The 18702-nt window shown below is 38.7% G+C and overlaps 2 protein-coding genes across 2 annotated transcripts; one reads left to right on the forward strand and one right to left on the reverse strand.

Annotated features, from left to right (window-relative positions):
* Window positions 1-736: 736 nt before the first annotated feature.
* mrps25 (mitochondrial ribosomal protein S25) lies at window positions 737-4806 on the forward strand. The gene is made up of 4 exons (XM_006630695.3): window positions 737-970; window positions 1178-1284; window positions 2204-2291; window positions 4220-4806. The coding sequence occupies exons 1-4, from the start codon at window positions 837-839 to the stop codon at window positions 4407-4409; spliced, it is 519 nt and encodes a 172-aa protein (XP_006630758.1). The 5' UTR covers window positions 737-836; the 3' UTR covers window positions 4410-4806.
* Window positions 4807-4946: 140 nt separating this feature from the next.
* Window positions 4947-17497, reverse strand: LOC102683585 (rabenosyn-5). Its single transcript, XM_006630721.3, has 12 exons — window positions 17392-17497; window positions 14807-15132; window positions 13450-13584; window positions 12046-12146; window positions 11414-11459; window positions 11166-11327; window positions 9797-10041; window positions 9257-9327; window positions 9019-9105; window positions 8527-8629; window positions 8012-8116; window positions 4947-7767 (listed from the first exon to the last, which is right to left on the reverse strand). Exons 2-12 carry the CDS (start codon window positions 14967-14969, stop codon window positions 6637-6639), a joined length of 2349 nt encoding a protein of 782 aa, XP_006630784.2. The 5' UTR covers window positions 14970-15132; window positions 17392-17497; the 3' UTR covers window positions 4947-6636.
* Window positions 17498-18702: the final 1205 nt, after the last annotated feature.

The raw sequence follows: 18702 nt of genomic DNA on the forward strand, positions 1-18702 counted from the left end.
TTAATAGCCAACACCAACAGGAGTACAGAGCCCGGGAGTTCCCAGAAAACCTCAGTCAAGGCTTTCAGGACTAAAAAAATGTTTGAAGAGTTAACTGGTGTCAGGCAGGCCTGGCTAATAAAAGTTTTTCTTCATTGCTATTGAGTCTTTAGTTTTAAATAACTAAATCTTGATCAAATACATTCTGCAGTAAAGCCACTGAATTACAAAACCTGTCTGGCTTTCAAATTTATGTATGCAGGTATATATATATACTGAGACATTTAAAATGCAACAAATGATATTGGTTCCATTCATTGTGTTTTAAATGCCTCTTAGTAAATTCCTGGTTCTGAGTTACTGGGTTACCATACGAGAGAATATCTACATCTTTCTTGAAATTTGATATTAATTGAATATGTAATTTAAAAGAACGAAGAATAGAACCACCGTCAGGCACACCTTCTTATCCAGCCTTTTGCCAAAGAAAATACACGCAACATTATTTTAATGCACACATTCGGAAACCGGAAACTGGTGAAATTCAGGCATTGTGGTTAATGTAGTTCAGTGAAAGCATAATGATTCGTGAAATGAAAATATAATGCTGCTTGTTTACGATCTATTTTAATTTTTATAACATAAGATGGAAAAAACGTTTAAGCGAAAAAGGATTTTCATCAAGATACAAATTTGTGATATCCCGAAAGATGTCCCGAAAGCCATTGAACTACAATGACAATAATGCAGTTTGATTGATGTTTTACCCGCAGGGTCAAAGGTAGTGAGACATGTATTGTAAGTAGGGAGTGTGTTTTTTTGTTTTGTGTTTCTGCATGTAAAATTAGCTATTAACAATGCCTATGAAAGGAAGGTTTCCCATTAGGAGAACACTGGAATATCTTCAGAAAGGAGATGTAGTATTTAAAAACTCTGTGAAAATAATGACTGTGAATTACAACACGCATGGAGAGCTGAGCGATGGCGCAAGGTCAGTGCGGAGAAGACTGCATCTATAATGAGATTCTGTACAAAACACAAAAAGTATCTGTACGTTATTAAGGGTGTTTTTCAGTCGGATAAGAATTAATTTAATGTCCATTTATTAATCGTTGTCTTAAAGCTTTTAGAAAGTGTGCCACTATAATGAATTAAAATAAGTTTTGTGTCACTAAACATATTTTATTTCTTCTTCCAGAAAGTTTGTATTTTTTAAAATTCCTCAAATCCAGTATAAAAATCCTTGGGTCCAGATCGTGATGTATAAAAATCTAACTCCGTCCCCATTTGTGAAGTTTTATCTTGGTAAGTATTTTTCTTCAGAATGAAATTAGTCTGGATTCGGCATGGTTTTGAACTGCATAAGCTGCATTTAACTTACTATTCTGTTATATAACGGGCGTTTTTTTGTAAGCACTAGCTGCTGAAAATCATTACATTTATCCAAAGTGGTCACAGCAATAAATATACAATAAAAACGATGTTGTATATAGGACATATATAATATTAAAAAACGGCAAAAGCACTCTCAAAGGTGTTGAGGTGCTGTTCAATGAGAATCTTATCGACAAAAGTCTAGCACATGACTTTGCTTGGTGAGGATGTTTATAGACCATGTTTAACAAAACCTGCCTGTTTCCCTATATGCAACCTATTCTCTCAAGACTTTTTCAAGAGAAATGTATAAGAACCGCTGGCTTATAGTTAAGTTTCCTTGGACTGGCTTTTTTTGGGTGGTGGTGTAATACAGTAGATTTCTTCTATAGAGAGAAGAACTTCAAAATCTTCAAATTTGACAGATTTTCATATTTTTTCCAGTCTTTTTTAAATGTGTATATTTTATTCTGTTGTAAATTGCTATCGATCCATTTAAAAGCCCTTGGACCTGCTCTCTTTCTTAAGTTAGTCCTCCTAAAATGCTGATGCAGTTCTGCTGTGTCAATCTCAATAAAGTCATGTGAAGGGAAGACAGCACTGTAATTCGTGTTTATTTCTAGCTTTTAATTAAACGGGATTTAAAATGCATTTAGGTCCACATCTGGATACAAAGCTTAACAGTTATGAATGGTAAATAAATATAGAATACACAATATGGAAAATAACCATACAGGATTAGTTAAAACATTGTAATAAAGAGAAAAAATCAATACAATTGTAAGACGCAACGGAATGTGTTTAGACATGGTGCTCTCTGCTTTCCTCACTGTTTTTCCTGCCTGTGCAGATGACGGCGAACAGGTTTTGGTGGATGTAGAAGGAAAGGATCACATACAGATAACACATCATGTCAAGAAGATTATGGGCAAATCTCAGTGAGTAACGGCAAACTTGAAGAGTTTCTCAAACAAGGTTTATGCCAGTGAAGTCTACACTTTGTCAAGAAATAAGTTTATCCCTCACAAATGTTTAAAAATATAAGAAAGGTTGCAGGTGAGAGGAGGCTATTTGACCCATTTTACTTTTTGATAGTTACGTAGCCAAGTGAATCTAAAATTTCATTTAGATGTTTGTTAATAATAAGTCAGATACTGGGACTCAACCTCCCGATAGTGAAACCTATTTTAGACAACACCAAGATTTCTTTTAAAGAAGTGTTTCCTGTTCTCCCAGATGAATTCCCTTTTGGTTTATACACCTGGCCCCTGAGATCTGTAATCATTGTTGGTACTTGTTGGAAATTCCTGATTTTACTCTTAAGGCTGTCATCTTTTTGTGGTCAGGTGACCAAAACTGAACTCAAAAATTCTAAGTGGGGTCTTGCTAGTGCATTGTAAAGCTTAAGTATAACTTGCCACAACTTAAATTCACACATTTATCAATATCCTCAAGCATTTTTTTTTACTTTTTTTATTCCTACCACCATGAATAATAAATGCCAGCATCCCTTAGTGAGTTTGAGAGAGTGGCTTTGTGAGCCATCTGTTAATTGGAAAAACCTGTATAATGAGGCATACCTGGTCCAATTGACCAACTAGCATTCAGGAGGAGTGAAATTCCTCACGAGGGAGAGAGAGGTGTCAGGATAGGCTCATTGTGGAATTAGCCACTCCTCTGGGTTAAAGAAGAATCTTTATAAGAACAGCCAGGAGGGAAAATGTTTCATTTCGTACCTAAGCTCTGGTGTGGAATGATAGAGAGTGAGAGCCCCAAAGGGGGAAAGTCCTCATTAGTAATGAGTTGAGTTGAGTTGGCTTACAGGCATGAGGGACTCAATGAGTTAGAGGTGCTTGAGGGAAATACAGTTGTGAGACAGGCAGACTCCATAGTTGTCTGCCAGATTCAATGGGGCTGAAGCAAGAGAGGGAAAATGATCAAACTAGCTCCTGCTGTGTCAGGGAAGCAAGCATTGTTACAAAAAGCTTCACTGGACGAACAGGATCAGCTGGGATAGTTAATGAGAAGAAAAGTTAGTGCTAATTAGTGAAGACCTGATCTTTGCTAAAGAACAAGAGCAAAGAGTTGAGTTTGTTATTGAATGTAGATTCAGACTGGGTGGAAGAGATTGAGTCTAAATAAATGCTTTAATAGATTTAAGGTGGTGTGAGTGCTAGTTTTGTGAGTCACATCCTTTTATGGTTTTGTGAAGTTCAGTCACATTTGCACTTGTGCTGTATATGTTCCCAGTTTCTGGCTGGATTGAGTTGGACTCACAAGTGTTAAACTTCATTTGTCTAGTGTCTGTCCAATCTGTGATTTTGTTTTAAGTCTTAGCAGCAAAGAAATTACAATGTTTCAGAAACCAATCCCCCTGTTTTTGCAAATTAGAGAGATCAGGAACAGCAATGTGCCTGAAAAAGATCCCTATTCTACACCACAGCTTACATCTTCCCAATGAGAAGTTTTGCTGCTAAAATTCACACCTTCTTCAATTGCTGTACATAAAAGAAAAACAACTGCATTTGCTTGTTTACTAAGCAACTACAGTGTCAGTAGCTGCATTTTTTTAAAAATATTTAATAGATCTCAGCACTGAATGTTGTACACATTCTGCTTTTTATTTTTTGCCCATTTATATTTATATATTTTAAATCCTAACATTCTTAAACAGTTTGCTGTATGTTTGTTAGTCATGGGAGATATACAAAAACACCCTTGGTACAGCTTAAAATTACTTTTTTAATTTAAAGCTTTATTGACGTTCAAAATTGCATCTATTCTCAGTACCTGCTGCACTGGACAGAAAGGTTTTTTTCTCCTGTTCTTCTCGTCACCTCCTTCTCCCTCTCCTCCCCTCACGCAGGGAGGTTTTGCAGGCTGAGGAAATGGCTCGGATGGTGGCGTCCAACCCTGCCCATTTCGGTCCCAAGAAGTACTGTCTGAAGGAGTGCATGTGTGAGATGGAGGGCCAGGTGCCCTGTCCTGGCCTGGTACCCCTGCCCAAGGAAATGACGGGCAAATATAAGGCACAGATGAAGTCAGCTGAGGACTGATCACAGATGCCTGGGACTCTTGTATATATGTTGTGGCTCTTCAGTTGATGGAGATTTATCTGGAATTTTGTGTCTGTTTAAAGGAGATCTGAAACTGCTGATTTTTTTTTCTACAAATAAGTTTAAGCTGCTTTAGTTCATTTACTACCACTGGCAGTGCTGATCCCCGAGTATTTTTTGTACCATCTGACATGTTGAGGGAGCACAAAGCCATCTCCTGAGCCTTTTGGGTCCCTGAAAGAAGTCTTACTGTCACATGGGTTTATCGTGATATGTGATATGTCTAGAAAGCCTTTACATTTCTAGAAAAGGAGAAGATCATATTCGGTAAACATTACAAAAAGCATAACTTAAAAAATCTTTTTGTCAAAAAATAAAAAGCACTGAAAGTTCTAAATTATTTTATTTGTGTACCTTAATAAGATAACAAATTTCATCATTGATCTTTCGATGATCAACCAATTTAATGGCTGTAATGCCAATACTGGTGGTGATAACAGATGATAACATCACTTAAGGAAAAAATAAGTTTTACACTTTCTTGAGCAGAAGCCAGTTTTATTAGTGCAGAATGACATCAACTCCCAATCATGAAAGGAGCACAGGCAATATATTCAAAGCTACATTATTAATCTTCAACATTTAACACAAGCGTTTACAATGTGTACTGTTTATAGTCTATAGCTTTTCTTTAGTGGTAATTGTTGATAGTGTACATACAGTACTGTACTGGATATGATTCATGTCAGCTTGGTTTAAACAAGGTCTCAAAAAGCTAAACTGCATAATAGCGGTCTAAAAACAAAGCCTTATTAACAAATTCTAATGTCTAAAGAATGTTTTCAAGATGTATCACTGATATCCATAATACTTTTTTGGTTAGTGTTACAGTTTTAAAACAAGAAAAAAGTCAGTTTTACTACATATGTTTTAAAAAGTTAGGCTGAAGAGAAAGATCTTATATATATTAAAAAAAATTAACCGTTTACTAGTTCCATAATTCTGCGGCTCCATTTTTCCAACACTTCTTCTATAACACAAACTTGTGCTTCCAGTGGAGGTATTGGGAAATTTTAGTACAGAAGGTGAGCTAATCTGATTCCAATACAATGGAAATGACAAAGCAGGTGGCAATATGAAGTCCTGGGAAAAGTACTCCCTTTTTTTAATGGAATTTGTCTCTACAGATTAAGGAATCTACCCATGAATGAGTGAATTCTTTGTAATTAAAAACTAAAGGACAAAGCTAAAGAAGCCAGAGAAATTATGTATTTTTATGGACAAATTACTGATTTATTGAGGTGAATGAAGGGAGCCATACTGGGCCATGTTTGGTTTAAAATGATTTTGACAAAAACTGACAAAACATCACTCAGAGGGCCGTCACACTGCTAGCAGGTAACAGTCAAGGCACCTGATTACAGAGAACCATCTTAATAATTCAGTTTTCACTACATACAGATTGTGGCAGACTGGACAGTTGCCTTCTTGAATTTCATCCATACAGCTAACCTAATGTAGATTAATGAAAAGGGACAAAGCAGAATAGACGGCACTAGAAGAAAATAAATGCTTCGCTAAAGTGAAACAGATTGTTTTAAGATGGAGCTAAACCTATAGGTAGTGAAACCAAAATATTACTGATGGCATCATTGTAAATAAAAGGTAGCTAATACTTCACAGCAATAGAAGCAGTGGTACAGAGTTTTTAATATTTTGCCAATCATCCGGCAACATTTACATCTTTAAATATACAATAGTTTTGGCTAGCTTCTGGCTTGATTTGATTTTTTTAAATGGAGTTTCCAAGTATTCCGCAAGACATTTTCTGTGTATGCTATTAAGACATTCCTAAAATTATAAAACAATCATTCACATAGTCGTTTTTCAGTTCTGAAATGCGATATTTAGTATAAAACACTCCCCTGCCTAAATGACCATTCTTATGGTGTGTGCCCACTTCTCAAGAATGAAATTTAAGTCACTGAATGTGAAGGAAATCAAAGTATAAAGCCGTAAACAGAATAATAATCAGTGTTCAAATTTAACTAATTTTACTAATTGAAGAAAGAATTTGGAGTACTTTTTCCAATATTGTGCTTTTTGTGGCAAACGTCAACAGAAAGGTCTGCAGATGATAATACACTCAAGTACATCGGTGTATGAGACAAAAAACAGTATAGGACTGATCCCCCACCCTTCCAGACGTATACACACACAAAACAAATCAGTGCGTTTTTCTTTTCTGCTCTTGCAGAGTGCGCTGTAGTTCTCGTAGGTTCTCCGACAGCAATTCCACTTCGTCGGCCCGGCCACTCTGCTTGGCATCAAAAATGTACGCTCTGATATTATCAATCTGCTGGATCAGCAGCTCTTCCTCAATGACGTTTTCATCAATAGCTTCATCGGTGTCAAAGGGATTGGTGGATGCGCTCTCGGCGACTGGTGCGGGCGCACTGTTTCTTGCTTCGCTGAAAGGATTGCCGTTGTCCTCCTCGTCGAATGGGTTCAGGTACCCCTTGATCTCACTGTGGCCACTGGGTCCCACCTCCTCCTCCTCGTCTTCAAATGGGTTGTATTCCTTTTCACCGTTCGGAAGCTTCCTTACTGAGGCGGACTGTTCTTTTGAAATTTCTTCGGCGAAAGGGTTCGAGGGGTCATCTTCAATGGGCGTGGAGTCTTCATCTTCGAACGGGTTTAAAGAGGTAGCAGCCTTGTTCTGTTCTGGTTTTGAACGGTATCTCAGTTCATCCTGCTGCGGCAGAGGAGGAGTCTTTTCCCGGCTAGGAAGGTGATGGAAAGCTTTCATGGACTGCGTTTTGGATAAGGGGCTGATCTTTGTCGTGGCGGCACCTAAGCCTTCACTGTCTGTGGCATGTTTCCCAGAATCCTCTCCCTGAAAGGGCGAGGCCTCCCGAAAATCTAAAGAGCGTGTTCGCATGTGTTGCGATGCCTTACAGTGCTCTCGCTCCCATTCCTTCTCTTCCAGGACCTGGAGCTGCTTCTGCTGCAGGGCCTCCTCTTCGGCCATCTGCTTAGACAGCCTGATCGCCAGCATGGTCTGCTGCTGGTCGTACTCGTCCTGCAGCTGACGGAGGTTCTCCTCCAGCATGTTGACTTCGTCTACCTTATTAGCCGCTTTGGCCTGGCGGATGAAGGATTTGATGTTGTCTATTTGCTGGAGGAGAGGATCCTTGATCTCCTGGGTGTGCAGCATGCTGGAGTTGGGCAGCCATCCACTCGCTTTGGTCATGGAGGGCTTGGGCAATGGCGTGGCTTCTCCGTTGGTGCTGGCAGCCAGACGGAACTGATCTCGGGGCTTTTCTTCGGCTCTCCTTTTTTGTGTCTCGAGCGCAGCCTAGAACAAAAACAAATGTGGTTTTACGTAGCTAGATGTGCTATCCTAAAATTCACTCTTAACAGCAGAGCCAGTGTACAGTGTCTCATATCTCAGATGACCATCTGTTTCAATAATAAGGAAATGCTTTCAAAGCATGATTTATGCAATTTTTCAATATTTTTCCACTTATAAAAAGATGTAGAAACAGATCTGAAAGGGATAACAGAAATATATGAGTTACAGTTTGGTGAAACCTTCTCACCTGTCTCTCCAGCTGCAACTTCCTCTCCATCTCCAGTTTCCGTTTCTCCTTCAGCTCGTCGTATTTTTCTTTTGTAGGCAGGGACATCAGCCCCAGCAATTTTTCCTAAAAAATACAGCAGCAGTTTTCAGAGATGGTATTGAAAGAGGCTTTTTTTTTGGCCCTGCAGATTCAGAAAGAAGAAATCTTAAGAAAACACTTGAAAACAACCAGTACAGAAATTCAAAACAGGGTCTGAAATCCCTTAATTTATACATTTGCATCATCTGGATCTGTGTATTGGGTATTGAGATAAACAATATTTCTGACCCGCCTTTCTCTCATTTTAGTTGTCTTTGCTACTTTTAAAAAGACAAAAAAACAAAGATTTTACATTACAGTTTGCACTCTCCGTGTCAAATGTCCTTCAGATAACAAACAGAAGGTTTTATAAAAAGGGAGTATCTGGAGTAGAGAGTAAAACAATAATTAAAAATGCATACAACCTTCCCTTCTCAACCCCATTCCAGTCCTACCTGTACAAAGAGTGTGGCTGAGTATCTAATCATCCGCTGTAGCTGCTGGGTCTTCGGATGTGGCTTTGGCTCCTCATTCATGCCTAGTGTGAGAATTTTCTTACTGCATTAAGAAAAGTAGTATATCTAAATTACTGACATTATGACAAATTCATACAAGGAAAAAATAATGGTTGTTGCGCTTGCTGTTGCATTTTATAAATGTAGAATCTCCTGACAGTATCAGGGACCAGCAGGCTATAAAGTTGTTATTTTTTAAAACTGCAAAGTATTCAACAGAGAGCACAACTGTATTGATTTTATTAAACAGAAAAAAGTACACAACCATTCTCTTCTTAACGGCTCCCTTCAACAGATTAACAATAACAGGACTATATATTTACAGGTGAAAAAAACATTGCTACCCGTGTTGCTGCACTTCAATCATAATGCCTGAATAATAAAGTTAGTTAATATCCAGTCATCCGAAAAGTATTTTCTTGTGGGTTATACCTTAGTGCATCTATCAGCTCATAGTACTTCTGGACCTCCAGCCTGAGGCCATTGGCATGCTCTAAATTGTAGGTTGTCTCCCCAGCACTGAAAGTAAATAAAGGGATAAATTGGCAAAAAGAAAAATCATTAGTAAAAATGATTATTGTGGCTTAAGTGCTTGAAAACCAATATTGTTCTTCAAAGCACCGGCTACTATACTTTGGATTGTGTTATAAATCATCCAGATATTACTTACTTTAATGATTCTGCCATTTTTATATACTCAGGAGCCTTCTGATCCACTTTCTCAATGCAAATTCTCAGTTTCTAGAAAAAAGAGGAGGAAAAAATTTAGCAGTAGATAGAAATCATTCTCACGATCGTTCTGAAAATATGCTGTCACTTCTCATTACATTGATTTCAGAAATGCATCTGGCAGTGAATAATGATATGGTTAACAAATAATACCACTCGTAATAACTGGATAAGGAGTGATATTAGCTCAAGCTAAAGTTATTTCAGTCTTCACAGATCTTTCACAGTGACAGGAAATGGAAGCTGGAAGCACAGCACGAGCTAAGTCTTCTGTTTGTTCTGCATTCAAACCTTGGAAGTGCGATCACTGAGAAAAGGCTCACAGTGTGACCCGCAAAACCACCCGGAAGCAAATTCAGGGGTGGTCACAGACGTCATATGGTGTTATCAGTGGGATTTGAACCCATGCCTCCAAAAAAAAGACCAGACCACTTGTGTACAGTACGTCACAGAACAAAGAGAGACCAGACCGCTATTGTACCTCATAGAGCTTGACGATATCGGGCACGTGGTCCTTCTCTTCCAGCTTCTGCTGGCGCTTCAGAAGCACGTCCATGCAGTGGCGACAGCAACGGATACGGTCTTCGTCCTTCTCCTCCAGCACCGAGCTCACGCTACTCAGGCTGCTGATGCTTCCACGGCGGGAGCTCTGCACGCTGACACTGGATGACTGGCCGGGGCTACCTGGGGCACACAGGGCCTCCCTGGTGCCGCTTGTTAGCTTGTCTGACATGGGAAAAGCACCACAGCTCTAACCAACAACCAACAACTTCCACCTCAGCCTTCATCAGCTTGAATACAAGCATCTGGTAAAATAATAACCCCCCCCATCATTCAGAGAAAACCAAACAGCATGTGCCTTCTCTAATTTTCTCTGATCTGTTTGGTGGTTGAGAAATAATTAAGCAAAGTATTTGTTTAAAAAAAAGAACTAAAATGAGACACAAACTAATGTTTATATGATTGTATCCAGGTGGTTCCAAAGCCTGTGCACACTTAAATACTAACACTAACAAACCCTAATGTACTCAGAAATGGACCTTTTATATACAGTATGCATACCTATTTTCATTAAATAATCCTCCCCTGATGAGCCGGCATTCTAAACCAAAGCAAAAAGGAGATAACTACATGCATGTGCTCCAATACAAAAACAGTAGCAAATTGGGGGTTTATAGATTCATTAAATATTTATTTTCCTTGAATTCTCTGATCATTAATTCTGAGTTCCATCAGTTCCTAATACATTACAGATTTCAGTTCATCATTGAAGAATAAACTTATTCCAATATCTCTTTCTCCTACTTTTTCTTTCTTTTAAAGTCTTTTGTTCTTAGTTGTACTGGTCTTGTAAGTACGGTCTTTGTTGTATGATCTGGCAGGCCAGCTCTACAAAACATCCTTGTGCTCTCCACTCAAATGGGATTATACTACTTCATTTCTGCAAAAGCGCTCTGACAGATATTTTCCTGCTCTATCCAGCAATTCTGATTTAACCCACCATCAGAGCACTTAAATAATCAATGCAGTCACCCAAGATGAGGGAAAAGTGGCGTACACATCCAAAATATACCTGATACTTAATATTAGTTAGAACAAACAGTACAATATCTTTCTTCAAAGAACTGTGGGGGTTTAGTACAGATCCACACATTTTGTGCAGTCTGATCCTAAAATATCCTGTAAGGATTTTCAAAAGCAGAATTAAATACAATCTAAGCAACCTCAATGGACCAGCATATCTCTTCTCATATCTCTCTTTGCTATGTGCAGACAACACAGCATACAATGTGAGCAGATGCCCACAGCCAGGCCACAGGTAGGGGCTTCCAGAAAAGGTGGTCACTCACGTGCCAGGGGTAGGGTTACAAACTCCATGCACTTCTTGCACATGATGGATCCACAGAGACGGCAGTGGTGGCGTCTGTTTCGAATGTTGAACTTGTTGCCACAGTCAGGGCAGAATGGCACATCTTGATCATTTACCCACGAAACAACAGACTTTTCAATTGCTAAAGAAGAGAATTATAATAACCAACAGTTAAAAAACAGGGCGACTGAATATATAATTTAAAAGACTGACGAGTCTTCTACTCACCTCTAATTGTGGCAGCATCTGCATTGGTCCTATCGAATGATGTTAACTAATAGTGAGAAGGAAATACAAGACTTATGTATTGCTTAACGAACACATTTTCACATTTGTCACTTCTCATTATATTGATATCATAAATGTAATTCTTAGGGAAGAAAGCAGATCTGTACAAACTAGATAAGTACATGTAAAACTGTGACTGTGATAGTTCATCCTTTAGTGTATTGTATCACATAGTGTACTGTATCGGCTACACTGAAACACCAAGAATTAAAATCTACACCTGGATGAGCCGTCAAAGACATAATGGTTTACATACAGTATAAACATACTTTTTAAAATATTTTAATTTGTAGCATCTAGATATAATTCATTATTCACAACACAGAGATTGAAAGTTAAAAATGTCTCTGTGCTATAAAAGTGTGTTGATGAAATGTTGTATTTTATCTACCTAGTTTATCTGATGACCCATGAAATTGAAAGTTTGTTAGTCTAACAATAGGCATGAAACAAATTAAGTACAGAACTTGTTTTCGTTTGAGCTACACATCAGAGAATCTCTACAACAACTTTCAGTATTTTATCTCAGGAATGTCAGCAAACCCCTTTACAATGAGTGAAATACCACTCACCTTTTCCAATCTGATTATTAATTTATTTACTTCAATAACGTAGTGGTCAATTCGTGCAGCTCTGTGTTTCTTGAAGCTTTCTAGGTGACATCTGGTTGCACCTAGACATGGGGAAAAAGTATGTTGGCTGAATTATAATGCACTTTATATGGTATAAATGGACAGATCCATTCCTCTAGGATAACCCTAACCCTGGTACTGAGGAAACACAGTCTGCTGGTTTCCATGCCAGTTGACCTCTCAGCTGGTTTTCACTGCCAGGTAATGACTTAATTGATCAGCTTGCTTGTTTAGACTTTTATCAGATTTGTTTCTCCTGTCAATCCTGAGTGTCAAGAATTCTCTACTGCAAAGGGTGCTGTTTCCAACTTCAGCATGCAGAGTTTAGAGTCCCTCCTCAACGGGCTTGCTGTTATTTCTGACTAAACAGCTCTTTTACTTGTTCGTCACTTGATGATGAAAAGACACAGGTGGGAATGACAATGTATAAGACATACTCTGTATCAGGAGTGAAGTCCAATTGGTTATATTCAGTGGGAAAATACAGGTAGAGGGTTGACACCAATTGTAGATCCCATTTGATCTTTAATGATCCGAAAGCAAAGTTATAAACATGCCGCAAATAGAAAACTGAACTCCATTAGCTAGTGTTTTAAGGACAATTAAAACAGAGCAAAAAATGACACAGTGTTCCTCCAGGACCACTGAGAACCACTGATCTAGGGCTACAGGGTTCTCTGGTCTTACCTACACAACTATCTGATTATTTAGATAAAAACAGCTTGTTTTGTATGAATTACTAATGAAAAAGTAACAACGAAATGTGCAGGGCTCCAGCAAATGAAAGACTTCTACTTTTACACTTGTGAACCATCATAAGGTTATCTGCTTGGCAAGTAATTCACAACAACCGCAAACACAATAGTGAAATCTGTATTTGCAGCCTAATTTTTTATTAAACTATATGTAATGTAACCATCACCCACAAGTATTAAAACACATAAAGTGTTTATAAAAGAACCTAAATTCTACAAGTAAAAATACTGAATTTATCTCTGTAGTCCACCTGTGCCCGGTGGTTAAATAGTCATTAAATACAGTGATCGAATGGTTCAAGCATTTTTCCTTTTAAAAATTCATTTCGACTAACAACCTCATTGACTTATTTTGAAGCATCATCAAACTGAGTTAATCGATTCAAACCGTCACTCTCCTTTTTGCAGCGATATTTCTTTTTGCAAAATTCCTCACCCACTATTAGTGCTATATGGAGGCATGCATTTTAGTTGCACTGGCAAGTGCTTCATATGATTTGTATATTTTCCCGTTTTAATACATATTTTGAACAGGTCAGCTATACAGATACTGACCGCAGGGCCTTAGTTACCAGTGTTTCAGTCTTACCCAGTTCTTGGGGTTCCCACATATATGGATCAACTCCTCCATAGTAGAAAGACTCATAGCTCCCAGATTCAGCTCGGTCTTCCCCATCCCGCTTCAGGAGCTTGTCTTTGGCTTTCTTGGCTTTCTGCACCAGACCTTACAGGAGAGGAGAGACACCCGGAGGATTGCTTTGTTGTTACACACCTTGACGAGATGGCTGACCCCAGCTGATTTTACTGAGCTTTGTTCAATCGACATTTCAGTCAGGAGTCCTTCATTAGATAAGAGAAAGTAGCAGAAATGCCATGAATGAAGGTATAAATGGCTGAGTGAGAAAACAGTGTGAGAATTGAATAAAATAGGGAAACCCAGGCAGCAAATAAGCCTGAAATGCATGGAGGCTGTTGTCATCCAAGGATGTCTCTCTTATTATGTTTAAAATAGTCATGAAGCCACGCCTTCACTTCACCCCTGTCTCAACATGGCAACATCCAGACCTACGTCCTGCTTCCAGAAACCCTGAACTTGCATATGCTGAAGAACCAGAAGGCAGGGCTTAAACCAGATCCGAAATGAAATGGATCGACTAGTCTTTAAACAGCCCAAACTACTGCAAATTATTTTCTTCTGTCTGAACGCACAACAGACCCAAAAAAGTAATAAGTAATGTTTGATCAGGACACACGCTAAAAAAAGTCTGGCATTAGCTTGTTTGAGCAGGACACCTGCTTATAAAAGTTTGACATTAGCTCCTCTCTCACAAAAAGAAAAAAGATCAACTGCAACCTCAGCTGGAGAAGAAAAAACAAATGTTGAGGATTAATTAATAAAAATTCCTTACACTTACATAGTGCTTGACAGATAATAGGGACTCCATTACCACCAATATGTAGCCCCCACCTGGATGATGCAACAGCAGCCAAAGTGTGCTGGTACACTCACCACACATCAGCTATCAGTGGGGAGGAGAATAGAGTGATGAAGCCCCATAGATGGGGATTATGAGGCCATGAATGGTAAAGACCAAGGATATTTGCCCAAGACACAAGTGTACATCCTGAGATTTTTAATCACACAGAGTGTCGGGAACATGGTTTTACATCTCATCCAAAGGACAGTGCCTTTTTTATTTATTTTTTTACAGTGTCCCCATCACTATAATGGGGAATTAGGAGCCACACACACTGTAGGGTAAGCACCCCTTACTGGTCCCACTTACACCACTTCCAGCAGCAACCTTAGTTTTTCCCAGGAGGTCTCCCATCCAGGTACTGGCCAGACTTACACCTGCTCAGCTTCAGTGAGTTGTCAGTTATGAGTTGCAGGGTGATAGAGCTCCTAGCCTAACCTAACATAAGGTTTTAAAGCTAGCTCTTACTTTTTATCTGTCCCTTGACGTCCCTGTCTTCCCCAGAGTGCTCGTCCTCATAGTGTGCCTGGAGCTGGTAGAAGGACTGCAGGTCCTTCAGGCACAGCGGACAGAGAAAGCCTTCCCTCACCTCCCCCTGTTCCTCGAACGGAGGTGGGTAGCTGGATGCCATTTTTGAAATGCGGGCTGCTGGTAGACAAAAGCTGTGGAGAAACGGAACTGCTGGTGCCAGAGAGAGGCTCTCCCAGAGCAATATGGCTGCCTCATAGTGCTCCAAGCCGGAGGAAAACTTTAGCCTTTAGGTCTTCCATGGCCATAAGCCACCCACATAGAACCTAAAAAAACATCAAAACATTCAGTAAAAATAACCTACATTTTCTTTATGAGCTACTGCATTCATGATTTTCTTACTTTTAAAATATTCAATATTTTACAGTGTGGGTGATAAGCACAGGACAGGTCGAATGAAGAACTTGTGTTGGGACAGTGTAAAAATGCTTTAAAATCAGAATTCAATAAGGCATTCAACAATCAGACAGCACTGTCCTGCTTAGACAGCAGTTTCATTTTTGCAACATTAAGTATTAAAACAGAAACAAATGCTTCTATGCATTACATTTTCCAATTGGGAGTTTTCCAATTGTTCTCCAAGTGGGAGTGTGAGTCATTTACTTCCTGCATTGCACTTCCATTATGGAATTATATCAGGAAACCTTAAATGGATAAACCAGTCAAGAAAGCATGTTTTTAACAGTAAATACAAATAGTTAGTTTTCAGCTTGTGACTATGATGTAACTAGAATCACAGACATTTCACTACCACTGCAATAATTCAGTATTAATATTTTTTCAGTACTGCTGTATCCAACTAAAAGTAAATAATGAGATCGAAGTAAATAATTGTTTTAGCAAAAATGTGAAACTCTTAAAACATGATACAGAAATGGTTTATACACAAAAGTAACATTTCACTGAGCTGTTTACCATGAAAATAAATGACAACAAGAACTCTTTAATATAGAGTATTAAAATAGTTTAAACATACAGGACACAGAAGTTTGAGAAGTTCTATGGATACCTGAAAAAAACTAATTCTGACTGTGTCAGGCACTGTGGAGCCTGAAGTTCACTCAATTAATGAGTAAGGATTGGTAAAGGATTTGTTGCCAATAGCCAAGTTTTTTTTTAATTGGTAATTAAAAATTGGGATGTTGTATTATAAACACTAATTGGCAATTCCAGATTAAAAACAAATCAAGGCAATGGTTTAGAAATACACCACACAACTCTTGGTCTGTTTTCTCCTAATCTGCTTGATTTAATAGCACTATAAAGTCTTCCTTATCTTCATCACAGACTAGAAAAAAGAGACAGCTGCTCTTAATTTAACATTGTCCCTGTTATATTTAATCCCTTGGGCCTGCAATCAGAAATCAGAGCTGCAGGCTTCAGCACATATTAAAAGGGTGCAATATACTAAATTCACTAACAGCAGCGGGGAACAGTATACTAGAACAGAAAAGGTCGTACAGATGTTAAAAGCCTCAGCTGAGTTTCTCATAATGAAACGCTTGTAAGGTCCACACCTCTCAATGGCTTCTTAATGGCCTTCTTTTGACGGGAAACGCAGGCGTGTAGGCACACCCAAAGAAATTAAAACAATTTAATGTTTATTCTATCAGCTGAAGTGTTCAGTGTTTTAACTCAAAACAGCATGTCAATACTGTTTTAAAATTTGAAAATGCAAAAAGAAAAACCATTTAGCGAAAAGCGCTACACAAAACCGTTATAATCACGAAAGGCCAGGACGGCTGCTCCAAACGAGCACAATTTGAAGGAGGTAGCAGGAGGCTTGATTCGTACTCTTCGGTCAGTTACCGAGAGGCATGGGGTGGCCGATTGGATTTGTTTCACTTGGTGAATACTTCACAATATCGCCTCCTTAAAGAGTCGTGCAAATCTTCTGTAACCCTCAACACAACATGGTTATTCTCTGTGTGAAATAAGGCTTGAAGGCTTAAAAAATGGAGACGAACAAGACAAGTAAGTAGTCCTTGACTGTCGATTACAATAAGGACGTGTTCACGGATGTCTTGGGATCCGCTGTTTCTTAAGCGTTTTGTTTTAATCACTATACTTTTAGATGATTTTATACTCACTCACTAAAACCACAAAAACAATCTAAAGATCTATTATCAACCCTCACGAAGCATTTCGCGTGGCATGTTTAAAAGCATATAATCATTAATGTTTTGGGTCTATAGTAACATTAAATATATATGACAAAGACAAACTCTTGATGGGATTTAATCAAGTTTCATTTACAAAATGTTATTGGTTAATCGTGTAACAGAAACAAACACTGTGTTGCAAACGCAGTAATTAAAGAGACATAATCGGTCTAGTTTCAGCATCAGAATACCTGAAAAATTAATCAAACCGATAAGGAAAACCTTAGTGTTCTTTCGCTGAACTGGATCTGTTACTACACAATGCAGAAATCACACAACAGAAAATAACCCGATCCAGGCGAGAAAAGCAATCATCCGTCGTACATACAAAACGGATCAAGTAATCGAGGCGCTAATACTCACAAATCACGCTGTGTAGATCTTTTTTACTGATAGTACAGTATATTTTGACAGGTGCCGATCGCTGGCTACATAGAATACACTCTCCACAGGTGAAAGGTTACCCACGGCCCTGCCAGTCACATGACGTGCCACGTGATTACAGTGCAGCGCAGTGTAGCGGATAGGAAGGCAAAGAGGACATACAGCACTAAAACATATTTTCTGGGGTCTTCTGTTGCATGTGGATTAACAGTTGATCTACATATCATGTATGACTTCTTTCAGAAGGAATGTTTGCATTAGAATACATCTGCTTACCAACAATTCTTGTTGGTAAGCAAATTATACATGGCATTTTTTTTATATATTTATTTTTTATTTTAGTCTGAAAAATTCATCATCAATTGCTGTGTGGCTCAGTGGCACAGTGGTTTGTATTGCTGCCTCACAGTGTTGGGACCCTGGGTTCAATTCCAGACTTGGGGAGCTATCTGTGTGGAATTTGTACTGTATGTTCTCGCCAGGTTCATGTGAATTTCCTCTGGGGTGCTCCATTTTCCTCCCACAGACCAAAGACATACTGATAGACTAACCGGATTCTGGGAAAACTGGCCCTGGTGTGAGTGTGAACGTGCACATGGGTCTGTGTGTACCTTGAGATGGACTTGCATCCCGCTCAGGGGGCATCCTGACTTACACCCCTTGTTTTCCAGATAGTGTCCAGAAACCCTGTATTGGATACAGCAGTGAGACAATTGATGGATGAATATTTGATGTGACCAGTTCATTCATTACCAGCTTGTCCCAGCTCTTCATTTGTCAGCCTGCAGAACCAGGATTAAAGAACCCTGGTCTAGACACATTGGCAAAACTAGAGGGAAACAAAAAATCTACTACACAACACGTGCCTGAACAGATATCACATTTGTTATTATTGTTTGTTATCACTCCTCCTTTTTTCTTGTATTATTGTTATTTTGGTTATCCTAAAATTTATCACTGCAGATAGAACTCACCAGTGTGTGTTTTGTCTTTTGACTTTTTTCAATTTTTTAAAAACCCCTGTTAGCCTTTTTTATTGTTTTTTTTCTTTTCCACTTTAAGAGCATAAGAAAGGTTGCAACCAAGAGGAGACTATTCAGTACATCTAGCTTTGTCTGGTTGTTTGAGAATCTCATCTAGCCATTTCTTGCAAGCAGCTAAGGGCAGGGACTTGAGTTGTTTAAGATTATGCTAAAATGTGGAGACTGTGGACCAGAAGCTGCTACTCTTCCTTTTTTTTAAATGAAAGTCCTGCTTAATCCAGTGTCTTTAAATCTTGTTTTGTACTTT

This window comes from Lepisosteus oculatus, chromosome 4 (assembly GCF_040954835.1).
Source record: "Lepisosteus oculatus isolate fLepOcu1 chromosome 4, fLepOcu1.hap2, whole genome shotgun sequence".
NCBI lineage: Eukaryota > Metazoa > Chordata > Actinopteri > Semionotiformes > Lepisosteidae > Lepisosteus > Lepisosteus oculatus.